The 15783-nt window shown below is 39.1% G+C and overlaps 1 protein-coding gene across 9 annotated transcripts in view; it reads left to right on the plus strand.

Moving 5' to 3' along the window:
- Positions 1 to 15783, plus strand: part of pacsin1b (protein kinase C and casein kinase substrate in neurons 1b) — a 370145-nt gene that overhangs the window by 223068 nt on the left and 131294 nt on the right. For 5 of the 9 annotated variants that reach the window (XM_073030300.1, XM_073030299.1, XM_073030302.1 and 2 more), the window contains one exon: positions 15178 to 15300. In XM_073030300.1, coding sequence (XP_072886401.1) covers positions 15241 to 15300 — 60 coding nt within the window. In that variant the 5' untranslated portion in view covers positions 15178 to 15240. Of the gene's footprint in view, positions 1 to 14849; positions 15001 to 15177; positions 15301 to 15783 lie in introns of those variants that run through there. The other 4 variants (XM_073030297.1, XM_073030305.1, XM_073030308.1 and 1 more) reach the window with 2 other exon arrangements.

A 15783-nucleotide genomic window follows, 5' to 3' on the forward strand; every position in this document is an offset into this window, starting at 1 on the left:
ATACACGTCGGGAAAGCTCGAAATATTCTTCCCCATTTTTTTTCACTGCCTTACAGTTTTAATCAGCTGTGTTGGAATCCCAAAATAAACTTGGAGAAATTAAGAACACAAGATATTCTGCATATGCTGGAAATCCAAAACAACACAATCAAAATTTTGGAGAAGTCAAATCTCCTGATGGGTATGCCTAATCAAAAATCAGGCAAAAATGTTGGCCCTTGGAAAGACTTGCGTGATTTAATATATTTTCACACCCTTTGCTTAGTCATCTATATTACATTAAATGGAACACAGTATTTTTTTAAACTGTGGTCACTGTCATGTACTAGGAAACATTGCAGACAATTTAGGCGGAGCAATTCCTAACAAACAGCATGTGACAATGACCAGATAATCTGCTCTGGTAAAGTGGAGAATGGGATAGATATTAGTAAAGGAAAGCGAGTGCTCTTTAAAGCATCGTGCCATGTATTCTTTACATAGAGATTCTCACCTCATCCAAAGATTAATCTGAAGGTCAGTGGCCCTCTTCACAAAACTAAGCCTACAAAGAGATATTTTGAATGAGGTGTTACAGCAATTACTGTATATAAACTGTCAAATTTAAAAGAGCTTTAGAGGCCCTCTTAATTTGTCATTGCAAGCCCCCAAATACTCTGCCTTTAGATTGTATTGTAAATCTAACCATGATATTGCTGACTTTTTAAAAGCATTTTAAAGACAATCGTAGCTGAACCCATTCTTACCACAATTATATAGTTGTCATAATGCTTGCTCTTTATGGTACTTTCATATCCTTTAATTATTTGGAGATTGTGTTTAAGAGTAACAGGACTTTCTAAATATAGATTGGTCAATGTGTGTTCCTGCTGTTTACTTCCTATGGCAACGGTTCAAACTTGTAGGGAAGAGTCATTCACCATCACTTCCTCTTTTTATAGTTGTTAGAGTGTTATAGTTAATACTTTTTAATTCCTTTGATGAGAAATTCTCTCTTCCATAGTTTGCTATTAAAAGCATAAGTCATACTGAATCAGTGTAAGTAAATCTTTAAGAAATTGGACTCTGCACCTTGTGTAATTCTGTTTGTGTGCTTTACCACTGTAGACCTATTGTGGCGATAGGCAAATTGCAGCGGCTCGAGGTCCTTGTTGAGGCAGGAGTTGATTCCAGCATAACCAAATTCCTCAAAGCACCTCATCACTGTAGATGTGAGTGCTACTGGGCAGTGGTCATTAAGGCAGCTCACCCTGCTCTTCCTGGGCACTGGTAGGATTGCTGCCCTTTTGAAGCAGGTGGGAACTTCTGACTGTGGCAGTCAGAGATTGAAAGTATTTTTGAATACACCCACCACTTGGATGGCATAGGTTTTCAGAGCCCTGTCAGTTACTCCATCAGGGCCTGTCACCTTGCAAGGATTCATTCTCTTGAAGGACTATCTGACATCACCCTCCGAGATGTGTCACAGGGTCACTGGGTGCTGCAGGGGTGCTCATAACTGCAGTTTTATTCTCCCTTTCAAAGTGAGCATATAAGGTGTTGAGCTTGTCTGGTTATGAAGCAATGCTGCCATTCATGCTGTTATGTTTTACCTTGCAGGAAGCAAGGGTCGGTAAGCCCTGCCAGAGCTGACATGCATCAGATTTTGTTTCCAACCTCATTCAGAGTGTTTGCTTTGCTCTTGAGATAGCCCTCCATAAGTCATGCCTGGTCATCTTGTATTGTCCTGGATCACCAGACTTGAATGTCACAGATCTAGCCCTCAGCAGACTATGAAACTCCTGGTTCTTCCATAGCTTTTCATTTGGGTATGTATAGTCGGTTTTCATAGGCACACAATCATTCACACAGGTTTTAATGAAATCAGTGACAACTGTGGCATACTCATTCAGATTTGAAGATGAATCCATGAATATAGTCCAGTCCACCGATTCAAAGCAGTCCTGTAAGTGCTCCTCCATCTCTGTTGGTACTACTGGTGACATGCAATATGTTTATCATGGTAAACACTTCCACTTCTATAATACTTATTTGAATGCTTATTTAAATTAATATGCAAATGATGTCACAAAACAGTCTATGCTTATTAGCCTCAAATTGAATCAATTACAGTGTAGTTGATTACAAAACTGAGATTTTTATTCTCTCAATTCAATAATTTAAGAACCGGTTAAACATTACAATTAGTAAAAGAATATTTTGCAGTGCATCCTGGCCTAGGGTTGTTAGCTTTCCCTGAATTATTGTAAGGTTTATCTACAGTCCAAAAACTCCAAATGACTTTTCCCATAGTCTCTGATATATTGGGATTGTGCAGTAACATTGTGTGGTATTAGAAGAGAATGAAAATTTACTTTTGCCAAAAAAACATCCCAAACCACTTAGCTTGGTATTCTAGCAAAATTCTGGTTAACTTAGAAAGACTGCAGGGGGAAATCTTTCAGCAAATTACAAATTATTTTATTGTTTCCCATATGTCATCCTTCCTTTTCCTTCCATGTATCCATGAAAGCCTGTTTACTGCTCCTTTCAAACTCTCATTTCAGCCTTTGAATAATAATGCAATGATCTTGTACTCAAGTGGAGTTTATCTCAGGATTACTTCCATAGATGAAATTTTAGCGACTGCCTTCATGAAAGTGGTTCTCTCAACCTTTTGCTTTGTAAACAAAAATGAACAATTAGAGCAAAGAATTGATTTTATAGAGCTAAGGATGAAGTCTCAATTTTAAGCAAATAGTTAATCTTACAAAGGGCCTAGAGTGAATTCTGATTAATTGGGACATATCGGGACCAGTACAATTTGGTCTAATTAAGCTACTGCCCCACTTAGCTGAAGTTTCATGGAAATAGTTGAAAGGGTATATAAAAAAAGATAAACCTCTGTTTAACTGAGCAACAAATTATGTATTTAAATGAAATACAGAACAAATGATAACACTTACAACACTAATGCAGTACTATAAAACTGTGCATTGGTTCCTATTAGACATTGATGGAGGAATTCACCCCGTGCACGGAGCCGTGTTCTTTTGATTGACTGTAAAGAAACAAAATCAGTGCAGGCACCTAATGCAGATAGTGGACTGCCATCGTACGATGCTGTTGATGATGCATCCTCCAAATCTTTCTTTTCATTGTAACATTCAAGATGATTGTCAATACCTTCAAATTCTTTGTAATTTCTAACTTGCTGAAGTAGTGAAATCATTTCATTTTCTAGCTTTTCCAGGCTTGAATACTTGAAACCGCAGTGAGCAAAACAGTTCTGAATTTTCTTACTGCTTAATTCTCACCAGCTATCAGTGACAAACATCACTGCATTTTGAACATGACTGATGGTATTTAAAAGCTATTAGTTCTAAGCACGGTGCAGTGTCTAATGGCTATGCAAGTGCACGTGGCTGATGCTAGTTCGAAACTGTTCAGCAACAGTCTTCTGTCCTAGTTAAGCAGCAGAGTGTCCCAAATAAACAATGGAAATCCTGACTATTTTCTTGATTAGTTTCTGTTCCTTAAAATTTGTCCCAAATAAGTGACTGCCATGTTTAAACAATGGCCCAATTAATTGGAATCCACTGTATATGGAACTGATGCACCATCAATAACTCTCTCTGAGACGTGAAGTTGAGACATCGGCTTTTATTGACTGGAAGAAAGAACAAGCAGTAGTTGACCACCATACTACATCCTGGAGAATGAGGGCCGGGCTCAGGCCTCAATTGCCTTTATACCGGGGTCTGTGGGAGGAGCCACAGGAGCAGTCAGCAGGGGGGCGTGTCCAGACAGGTATATGTAGTTCACCACAGGAACCAGTTAATTTTATACAAAGTAAATAATTTTAAAACCCATTATCTCATGTATCATTCGGTTATCTAATGATGTCAGCTGGAATTGAGTGATGTAAGACAAGCATCTTATGATTGATGTTTAGAATTCTTGTTGTAGAAGTACATGTGTGTGGGAGAAGGAAGTGTTGGGATTTTTTTCACTCCTAGGCTCAGATCAACAAGTTCTGAGGACCTCTTCTAAATTTGCTCAAGTTATCTGATATCTCTACCTTGAAGGGAAAAGTGGAATAATATTTTGCTGCTTAATAAGGAAGAAGTTTTTGTCTGAAATGAATAATAATTGCCTAAAGCTAGGCAGAACTCAGGTTAACATGAAGAAGCCAACCTTGGAATTTCAATGCTCCCAAAACCATGTCTTAGTTGGTTGCAATGTTTTCATTTTGAGGAGGTCAATACTTCAATTGTGGATCTGTAGGCAGACATTTTCTGATTCTGATCAGGCATGCCTTTTGGAATGGTAATGAGGGAATTTTTCACACTCAATTCTGCAACAGAGTCCTCTATCGTGCCTTGGATAATGGGCAATGAATTCCAACATAATGGATGCAGTTAAGCCCACAAATGAGACTAATTTCAATATAAATCTGTGACTATATTTCATATCTGTGGTATTGACTGGAAAGTGGTTAGAACACCCAGAAATTTTGTAAGCCTCTAGATATAAGTGCTCTTTGCTTGCAGTCAACCCAAGAGAACATTAAGAACAAATTGTGGATTATTTTTCCATAGGGGAACATTTCCTTATTTACTTGATGATATTTTCATTCAGCTTGGAATATTTTTTAACCTGTAAGACTGTTTCTTGGACAGGGTGACAGGATGTTGTTTATAGATTGGGTAGTTTGTACCCAGCACAATCTATTTTTCACGTCTCCAAATGGTGACTTTACATTAAGGCCAAAAAGTCAAATCAAATTTATTGGGTTACTCTCTCAACATTTTAAAAAATATTTAATTTAGTAGCTAGCAGGACTTGTATTTATTAGTCCTTGTAATCAATGTTAATTTTTCATATGTATGCTGAGATTGGTTTAAAATTGCTGGAGCTTTTTCCTGTTGAAATTAATTGTTTTCAAAGAGGTGTCAAGTGGGCAACTATCCAGGTCAATGCATCCTGTTAACTGGTGGAATCCTAGTCTGGAGTACCGTAATGAGGTGGAGATACTTAAATGAAAAATATACTTTGCAATTATTAGTTGCTCTTGGCAATGGCAGTACAAAAGTAAATCAAGAAAGTGAAGCTTAAGTAAAGCTAACCAATTAGATGTTTGGTATGAATTGAAATGGACAGGGTTATAGTGACTGAAATTCACTTTTTTTTCTATCCCCGACAATCTGTATTTATGGTGAAACTAAATTTAGTAAACCTCAGGATATTATTTAAAAGGCTTTCAAAAGATCTGGTGCAAATCTTGTACAAGTACACAGTTAGCACATCTAGCAGGGATTTAATATGCTAACTGCAGCTTTTTCCTTCATTGTGTGAGATATAGAAAAGCAACAAGGTCTTGCATTTGCGTAGGATTATGATAGGACACTGGAGTATCATCTCCAGTGTTTGACATCCTGATTTTCCTTGGAGGCAATGCTGAAAAGTTTCATTGGATTGATTCGGAGCATGAAGGGATTGCTTTCAAAGGAAAGACAGTCTCCTGAAATACAAAAGAATAGAGGAAACCTTAACTAAAAATATGAAGTTCTGAGGGATCTTCTCAGGCTAAATGCTGTAAAGACATTTTTCCCTGATGGAGAAGTTTGGATCTGGCAATTTTTTTTGGATTAAAGGATGCATGTTTAAGAATGGATTTTTAGGCTTATGAATCTTTAGAGAAGCTTCCACCCTAGAGAACTGAGGATACAGAGACATTAATTTTATTCAAGGCCATTGTAGTTTTTTGCATCAGGCAGGAAACAGAGAAAAAGAGTTGAGACCAATGATCACACCAATCTTGATCTAATCGAACAGAAGAGTCTTGAGGATTCGTATGACCTACCGGTACATTCTTGCTGTAATTTCTTTTTTTTTGTTCCAGTAAAGCCTGGTGACCACTTTGCTAGAAGTGACTGATTTTATTTGCATGATTTGTATGTAATTATCCTTCACACAAGGCTTTTACTGGGAAAATCTGCCCTGTTTTCATTGGAAGAAGTGTTTGTACTTGATAGTGCCCCTGCTCTTTAACTTCATGAGCTTCATGAGCTTAATCAGTCATGCAACCTGTGTTCTTCATGGTGCGGTGTTGCTAATAAGCACTAGCTTTCTTTAAGTGACAGAGTCCTGACAGCAGTCCTGTTCTAATGTCATGAAGCAATGGCTCCTTTCCTTGGGGTACTCTACCCCTCAGAATTTTAAATTTACTGTGACTGGGGTTGTCCAGTGGTTAGTCTTTGGAACATTTTAGTCTGGTATCATTTTATATTTTGCCTGGAACAAGTCACTTTGCTACCATGAACTGTGTTTGTACAGACTATACATTTTCCTGGAATGAGTTACTTTACTACCACGGACTGTGTTTGTACATTCTGTACATCCATTTTATGTTGATGGATATCCAATAAAGTGGAGTGCCCCTTGTGGAAAATGAGTAAACATGATTCCAGGTGCCACCAGTGTTGGTTGTTGGCTTAACTTCTTTTTGCAACTCTGGATATCACTAAACTAATCACAGGAAGCTTACAAGAGGCAGGAGCCATTCAGCCTTTTGAGTCCAAGCAAGCAAACCAGTTTCCCCACTCCCGCGTGCCCTCTTCTTTTAAAATACTTGTCCAATTCAAAATCGCACAGTTGAAACGCTGCTCAATACTCTCAACCCCATCACCTCAATCTCGCCCCCGGTAGTATATTCCAGATTCCAACCATTCACTATATAAACTATCTTGTATCTTTATATTAATCACCTTTGTTCCTTGTCCTCAGGTTCTTGAACTTTGGCCAATTGAGATTGATTTCAGTCTACTGTATTTCCTCTATCTAGACTATTCATGATTTTAAGTACCTCCTATCAAATTCTGTTACAACCTCTATTGTTCCAAGAACAAGCTAACTTTGGCATTATGTCAGCTTAACTAATATCTTGTATCTCTACTGTCAATTTGATAAATCTCTTCTGCACTCTCTCTAAGCCCTACCCATCCTTTCTGAACTTTGGTGCCCAGAGCAGGAAATAATTCAATGTGGCCAAACCAAAGTCATTATGAACTCATTCCTATTGCACTCCGTACCTTTCTTTATAAAATACAGGATCCATCATTCTGTTTGGAGCCACTTTTTTCTACTTTTTCCACTTTTTTATGTCATGTCAATGCATAATTCTGCTTTTTAAAAATAATCACATTAAAGTATAATCTACGAATGTAAAAAAAACTGGTCACCTATCTGAAGTTTATTATCTTTTCAATGTGAGTTATTAAAATAGCTGAATACAGATTGATTTTTAAAATTTTTCTCATTGAAACATATACAGTTTGTTCTACAAAAAAAATGTTCAATTTTGGGTAGTGAGAATTCAGAAGAAACCAGTAAACTGCAAACATTATCCCAAACTAACATACAAGGCTAAAATCAGAGTGATTCTGAAAAGCCTTTATGACCTTTAATTTCTTCTGGTACCAGCAATGATGTCACTTTCTGACTATATTAGTGTTGTGGGCTGGGAGCTGTGCTTATCCCAGCCTAATTGATTCCAAACTCTACCATTAGCAGTTGCCCAAGAGCATTTAAACATTTTCTTTGAGCTTCAACGTAATTAAACAGCATGCTCTTTGTGTTATTAAAAAATGTAAAATAGTCATTTGATATCTCTAAAATCACATTATTCATGTCCTGAAAATGTTCCAGTTTTTAAAATGTACAGTATTTACAGAAAAATCCATATCAGGAATATTTCAAGTCAATGTGTTTGATGGATAAAAAAGCTTAGAGCTAGAGATAGAGGTAGCAAAATTTCTTCCTCACCTGGCTCCCTGGAGGTTCAGTCTTTAGCCCCAATGTACGCTGATCTATCATTTGCTGACTGTCCTATGGGGGCATGCCTTACTCTGATTATCGGCAGTTGTTTCCATCTGGATTTGGTTAGTTTAGAAACTGAAGCTGGTTTTCCCATTGGATAGCTGCCTAGTGTCCCATTGCCAATATACTGGGTATATAAAATGGCTCATGGAAGGGGCTTGCTCTCCATTGTTTAAGACAAGGGTGCACATGACGATTGGAAAGGTATGCTTTGTGCGCACTTTTAGCTAAGTATGTTTGTTAAATGTACGTAAAATTGAATATTCAGCTTTGGAGTGTCTGTAACTTGGAACATGAATGTTTGGTCGAATTTTTACTGTTTGTAAATAAATGATTAATATACCTATTTGAAGTCAGTTATCACTTGCTGGACTTGCAAACCTGATTCAACATTACATAGACCAGCCAGCCTATCCATTTGGGTGAAGTCCACTTGACGCTGCCCATGGTTCATCTCTTTCCCCAAGGTTATCAGCTGTCGGGCTGCTTTAAGGAGGCAGATGTGGTGACAAGTGATCAGTTAATGCAGGTTTCCTCACTACTGTTTGGCTTTGTGTCAGATTTCTGTGTTTTGAATGAGGAGTTGGAGGAAAGAAAAGTAATTTCTCCTTCCTATTTGAACTTAAGTGAAATACTTTGTAGCTAGACAAGTATAAGGGGAAAGTTATGCAAGTGTACAGGTACTACTTCCATGACAGAACATGCGGATGTTCAGGACCAGGAAAGAATACTTTGGTCCATACAGCTGACAGTTAAATTCAATCGCAATATAGCAATTACTTAAAACCCCTTCAGCTTCTTTTCTAACCTAATGCTGGCCCAACTCCTATTCAGCCTGAGCTCTTTACTGTTTTTTGTTCCATAGGTGTGGCCTGATCTGGGTATCTCTCACATATTTTGCAATGTAGTTGGAATTGACTCTTGACGTGTACTGTATTTTTCATTAGCCTCCCATATGGTTCTGTATCAAAAGCATTGTGATAGGAAATGATTTGGCAGGTGTGTAGCTTGTTATGAATGTACCACAGCTCTGAGGGGCCGAAGGGTGCGGGACCAGCCCCCTCCTTCCGGAGAATCGCAAGATCGCTATTAATTCGGGTCTTGGACCCAGGAAATGAGAGACAATGCAACGGATTTGACCATTGTTCTTAGAGACACCTGTGTGAATTGCAACTCTATAGTACGTGCCAGCTATCAGGGACATGGACACCCTCGGGCAATGTGGGGTGGGGATTGTATCACCCTACCTTGAGTGACATCTACAAATCTGCCAGTCACGATAAAAGGGGACAACAGGAGGCAGTAAGCCAGCGACGCACCAGACGGAGACACCATCGCTCATCGCTCCCGTAAGGACGGGAAGCTGTTCGGGAGCCACGTGTGATTCAGTTCCCCTAGCTAGGGAATCAAGTGGCTGATAACCCCGAAAAGGATTCCGAACTGACAACGGGGAACTCACGTTCCCGATTCAACGATTTGAGTCCAACAGGCTGGGAAGTTTATTTTCTCTCTCCAACCCATGAACACCCAGCGGTCCCTCAAACAGCTAAAAGCCTTCATGAACTGGCGAGACTTTTTATATTTCCATCGGACAATAATTTTACCCCTAGACAAACGATAGAGCTACTTCGAATTGTTGATTATTACTATACCCGTGCTTTAGATTGAGTATTGACGACGTATATTATCTGAATGTTTGTATTAACCTTACTTTTGTGCCCCTTTATAAATAAAAACATTTAAAAATAGTACCATCAGACTTCAGCGGACCTCTCTATCTTTGCTGGTAAGTGACCCAGTTATGGGGTTCATAACGAGCTCAACCCAGCCAGCATTATAATGGTTTGATAAGCAATAACTACCACTGATTGAGCTTACTGATAACACAAACTAAGATAGTTGCTACAAACTGTTTAATTTAATAATTCACAATTATTTTGTCCCATTATGTATTAAATAAAGTTTTATTCTTTTCCCTAAAATGCACTTAAGTCATTTGCTCTTTTTTCCTTCCCTTAAGGTGGTCATTCTTCATGTGTTTGCTTAGCAACTCTTCAGTAAAGGAACACATCCCCACTAAACTATTATTCATCCACATACTTTCCAGCCAGGATCTTTGGTTAATTTCATTTGTCTTCTCCACTCAGGTGAAATGATCCACATGATTCTTCCTAACTCAGCCCAGAGTTGTATCAATTAGTGATTTATCCAGCTAGCTATTGAAGAAGCATAACTTACAAAGTTCTGGACCAATAAAAGGAATGAAGTATTTATACTTCTGAAATGTAACATGCCTCCTAAACTTGGTCATGCAGACATTGCCAGATGCATAGATTAAAGGGTGAGCTCACAGCCTACTTGGGAAATGTAATATTCCTACTGATTCCTGGCTCACGCCCAGTTTAAGTGGAGAAGAAGCATTTAGAATGGCATTGAGAACCAGCTCATCGCCTCAAACTACACTCCCACCTGGCCCATCAGAAATCTTCCACCCATCCATAAAAGAGCTTGTAGTGTCCAAGTCTGAGTGTTACCTCCCAACTCTTGAACCACTATTACCTAAGAAGGAGACAAAATGAATAGCTGAGGTCCAGAGGGTTCGCTTTTCATTTTAAGATTTTTATACTTGTAGATTAAGTTGTTTAGGTAAGTGAGACTTCCTTTACCAGATTTTAAAACTGAAATGGTCACCATGCAGAGACTTTAATCATTAAGATGTTGGGGAGAAAAATAGTGACTTTTCTGACAATTTTTAATGCATGGTACAGTCATATTTTAGATGTGGCATTCTTGTTTAAATTTAGAATCACTTTTTTATTTTTTAAATTGTGTAATATTGTATATGTTTAAAACATGGCCAGGAATGACTTCCTTTCTCCTTGTTAACTAGTCTTGTTTCAACCTCTGCTGTTTGTCTCCAGTCAATAATGTTTTGGCTCATTCATCTTATTGTTGAGAATTGATTCACTGCAGCTGTCTGTCCTGTCTGAAAAACCATGTGACTGTTTCAGAATAGCAAAACCCCGACAAGCAGGGCCAAGTTAATATTAATGCCAGAGAAGCCCAATTCTTTGGTATTAATATGGACCCGGTCTCGTTTGTAGGGGTTTTGCTGAAAGCCATGGTGATCTTTTCAACTGGAAGTAGAACTGATCGATATTTCTCATTTTTGGTTGTGATTTGCATTTAGTTGGTTAACAAGAGTTTGTCACAAATGCATCATCGATTTTTTTTTTTGGAAAAATATTTTCGCATTGTTTTGTACCTCTTGATTATTATTCTGTGTACCTTTCACTGCCAAGTGGATAAATAGGGACTTGCTGTTGAGTATTTGACAGTGTGCTGGAGATAGCTGTTGACAGATGAACAAGAGTGACCCGAGATATTTCAGGGAATTTTTCTTTATCTCACAGGAAATGTCTGATTCTCTTTGGCTGCAGAATAGATTATTAGTAAGTAGAAAATTGTGAAGGCAATGAATCCTAAACATTCTGCTCTCGTGTCATTTAGGAATGTTTTGATCTCCATGTTCCGTTACAGGTTGAGCTCCAGAGGGAAAGCAGAAGACTCAGTACACTGATGGACTGATGGTTTGAAGATTATTAACACAAACTGGGATTAATAATGCCTAATTTGACCAATGATATTTGCATTTTAAGAGTTTGCATACTGAGCGGATGATTTTGCTTATAAATAGTAGAATTATTTTACAATGTTGCCTCCAGCTAGTTTGATGTGTAAAATCCAAATTATGGAAGAAATTGAACTCCTACCAAAATACCTTTCCTGAAATAGGCAGGCACAGTAGACAGAAGTAGGGAGTCTACTTAGTGTTTACAAAGTAATGAGCTAAAAGCCCCTTTTTGATCATGTGGATGTACCTTGTAGCCAACGTAAATAACTTTCCTATTCCTTGAGTGCATTCAGTACACTGTTTATTTCAGTAATTCAACTGTCCTCAGAACAGTATATTTTCCAAGGAGGGAAGTGCACTTGCCACAAAATCTCAACACTGGCTGCTGTTACTTTCCATAGCTGTCATTTTCAACCCCGTCAAGAGTTTGGTTTTTTTTCAGCATTTTATTAATTTTAGAGACACCATACTTGAAGACAAACAGGTAATTCACTTCAAGTGGTGGTTCTTACCTTTCCATTACTTGCCTTCCTGTACCCTATTTTCTGCCCCTCCCATCCTACACCTATCCCAACAACGTTTCTTTATTCACATGGTCTCTGCCCATAATGTGGATCACTAGTTTCTGGATGCATATGGCAGCCCTGAAACCTCCCAAGATGATACCCCATGTCAGTGTGTGGATGAAATTGTGCCAGTTGTCATAGTGGAAAGAGTGTTACTGTACACTCAGTGAATGACTAACTCTTAATATGCAGAGGGGTAAACCAGAATGTCAATCCACTGTCTACTCCGTCTAGATAAAGCTTCCCTATAACCACCCTATAAATATGGATGAAGAAGTACGATGTGCCATTCCTCTCCCCTGTTAAAAGGACTCAATAACTATTTACCAGCTAACTTTTTTCCTGCTGGTTCTACAAGAGTTCAGTGTTTTCTGTTTTAACTAGCAGAAGTTTGCAAGGAAGGAAAGAAGTTGTGATGGGAGTTTGCTGACTTCAGACCTTTCACTCATTCCAGTTGTCTGCCAAAATATGAGCAATAATCAGCACTCCTCTTGAAACAGAACTCTTCAAGCAAAGATAAAGGGTACATAGAGCAGGATAAGCTGCTGAATCCAATGATGGAGAAGTGGGGCTCTTGACAGAAGGCCACATTGTCCATGTGTTCAAGGAGCTATCATTAGACATGAACCATAGTGATGAAAACATTGCAGATGGTAAGAACTTCCACACTAAAATCTGCTTCCCCCCCTCTCTTCACCTCCATCAAACTTAGAATGGGGAAAAAACCACATTTTCAGAGGCTGCCAGTGTGATCATGGCCATAGACTTCGCTGGGGTCTTTGCTGACTGTAGCTGAAGACATTTGTATAATATTACAGCTATTCATTGCTTTTGTAGGTGAGCTAATATTCAGAAGAGCTATTATTTTCCCTCCCGGGATACCAGCAGATGAAGAAAGCATGTGAATTATCTACAATTGTAGATTGTCCCATAGGGACACAATACAATCTGAGCACAAACACATGTTGTGGGAGCTGTATGGCCACACTGCCCCACAGTGGGTTGAATTGCAGTTCCCCTTCAATGTTCAGCTGTTGCATAATAAGAGACAGTGGACCATGCAGGTATTATGAGTGTTTGGGTAACTGGCATATTGCCTGCAGTCTGTGCCAACTACCACTTCAAAAGCACAGGGAGAAGAACTGGAAAATAATTCAAACAGCTCCTCTCTATCTAGGGTGAATGAAGGACATATCCAAATATATCAGAAGCTTCATCTCCCCTTCAATAGTCCTCTCTTGCCTCTCATTGACTATTTCTCATTGTAGATTAAATATTCCAAACCAAACTAATGAATTAGAATTTTGTACAATATTTAGTTAAGCACTCACCAGTTTGATGCCATTATTCAGCCCTATCCTGTGGGCTTCATGGACGGCTAATGACTGAGCGGGCAAGGCTGTGAGTAACCTCGATAAGCCAGCTGCAGGTACTAACCGTGCTGTCACAACTGGGGTGGCTGGCTAATGGGGAAGAACCAGTGGAGTGACAGGACTGGGCAATAAAGGCTGTGTTGTTCAGTGAAACCAGGCTGCAGGATTGGTAATCTGGTCAGTGGGAGCAGTTTCAGATGTAAGAATGTAGGCATTGCAAGGGCAGAGCAGGAAGATGCCCCTTACTCATTGGGGTGAGCAAGGCCTCCATTTTCTGGGGAGAGGAGGAACAGGAAAAAACCAAGCTGAGCAATTTGTTATAACTATAGCAATGGTGCCAGCACCAGCTTGAAGAGTGATGCCTCATCTTCCATCTGGGAGCTTTGCAGCCTTTGGGACTTAATACCAAACATCCTAAAACCTTAGGTAACTTGATTTCTGGATGGGTTCATGGTCCTAGTCTGCATTTTGCAAATTCTATATTCTTGTCTGTACTTTCACTCCTTAATTGCTCTCATTGGGCAAATAACCTTTTTAAACAGTTATACCCCACAGATGCCCTAGCTGAGACGTCTCCTTCCCCACTCTCACTACAGCTGCTGAACAAGCCTCTTCTGATGAACGGTCTCCAACCCTGAATCATGAACTCTGTTTCTCCTGCCACAGGCGCGACCTGGCCTGCTGAGTATTTCCAGCCTGTATATATGTCTTAAATTGGGCACAGTGAACTTGGAGTCTTAGCATGTGTAAAAAAACAGATAAATCATTATTGTCTGGTATCGGTCTGTGGACCAGCAATAGGTGCTTTAAGGATTGTTCCATGTGACTAATTGCCCTCTTGGTTGTTACAAAGTTCAGAGGACGTTTCATGTGTTTTTTGTGTTGGAGAAAGCCACCTTAAGAATGTTTCCTGAATCTAGCATTTATTAATAAAGTAATTGTTTTCCAATATCTTGGGAGAGAATACCAGAGACTGAGACAAAAGACTCTGGAGGTCACTATCCATTTCTATAATGAGCCTTTTGTATTTGGTGACATCTGTTCAGAATTTGATGCTTATTTTATCCTTGGGCCAATGCCATTGTCAATTTATTTTTACCGGCTCTGTTCTTTCGCATAAAATTGATTTTAAAATGCTGATTAAAAGATGAAATCTGGTACCTATTTTCACTGAAAATCTAATGCAAAAGAAGTGATTTGGACTGTATATGGGATGTTTGTCGTGCTGCCATCCTGTGATTTGATGGGAAAATAAATCCCTTCAGCTGTTTATGTAGCGGTTATGTCACTGGAATCCCTGCAGCTGTATTATTTACACTACACTGCCCCCGATGCTGCCCTGAACCTGAATAGATAAAATTCTTGTGCTGTGGGGCCCGTGAAACTGTGTAGCTAAATTGCGTGCAGGCTGTCACATGCCCTTTGAGGGATGTAGCTCAACTAATGGCAGTCGGAGATTAATCCTCGGCACTAATTCACAGCCTCTATCGCGCAAAACGCACTGGGACAGGCCAAGTAGGAATTACAGTGTAGTCATTGACAACTAAGGGGATTTCTGTGTGATCAGGTTTGTTTGTTTATAAACCCATTTTTCAATGTGGTATTTATTTTCTCTCCTGGTTGATGATACAGTATGTGTCGAAGCTGCAAGGGTGAAGGTATTGGGCTGTGAAGGTTTGCAGTGACCTCTTTAGTTCCGTGCATGAGGTTTCCAGTAATGCTTGGGCCGTTTTTGCCTCTGCAGTGCATGAAGATTTGAAGCGGCGTAACCATACAGATAATTCAAGGTCTTGGTATCGTGTAGAAGATGTCAGGTTCATACGACGAATCCAGTGGATTGGAGGAAACGACTGACAGTTTCTGGGAGGTACTGCAACTTTCTTGCTATACTTGGAGAAGACGTGGATGTTTCAAGATCATTAAGACATGCATGATTTTTTAATGTAAATTTCGTAGCAAACTGCGTTGTTGAATTGAATTTTGATAAAGGGTTAATAGGCTTTGCTGCTTTAATTATGCCGAGAGCTGGCAAGGCTAATATTCATTAATCAGGAATTGGGGAGCTAGAGCTGTGTGTGCATTGCAGAAAATACGCTGCAGCTTTACTGAACTGATTCAGGAAACCATGAACGATATTTTGCTGTGTAACTACATTCATATGCTTGTCAGAAACCACAAGGAAATGTAGCTATTTGTGACATAACTGAGTATTTAGCTGTATGGGAATGCAGATTCACTTTAAGGCACTTCAGACGGCAAGTAGACTTAAAATATATTCTAACTAGTCCTTGAGGAAAAATCGTTTAAATGCATTCGTGTGGTACTTTTTTTTTGTTAGAAGTCGCGTTGC

Source organism: Hemitrygon akajei, chromosome 27 (genome assembly GCF_048418815.1).
Source record: "Hemitrygon akajei chromosome 27, sHemAka1.3, whole genome shotgun sequence".
Classification (NCBI taxonomy): domain Eukaryota; kingdom Metazoa; phylum Chordata; class Chondrichthyes; order Myliobatiformes; family Dasyatidae; genus Hemitrygon; species Hemitrygon akajei.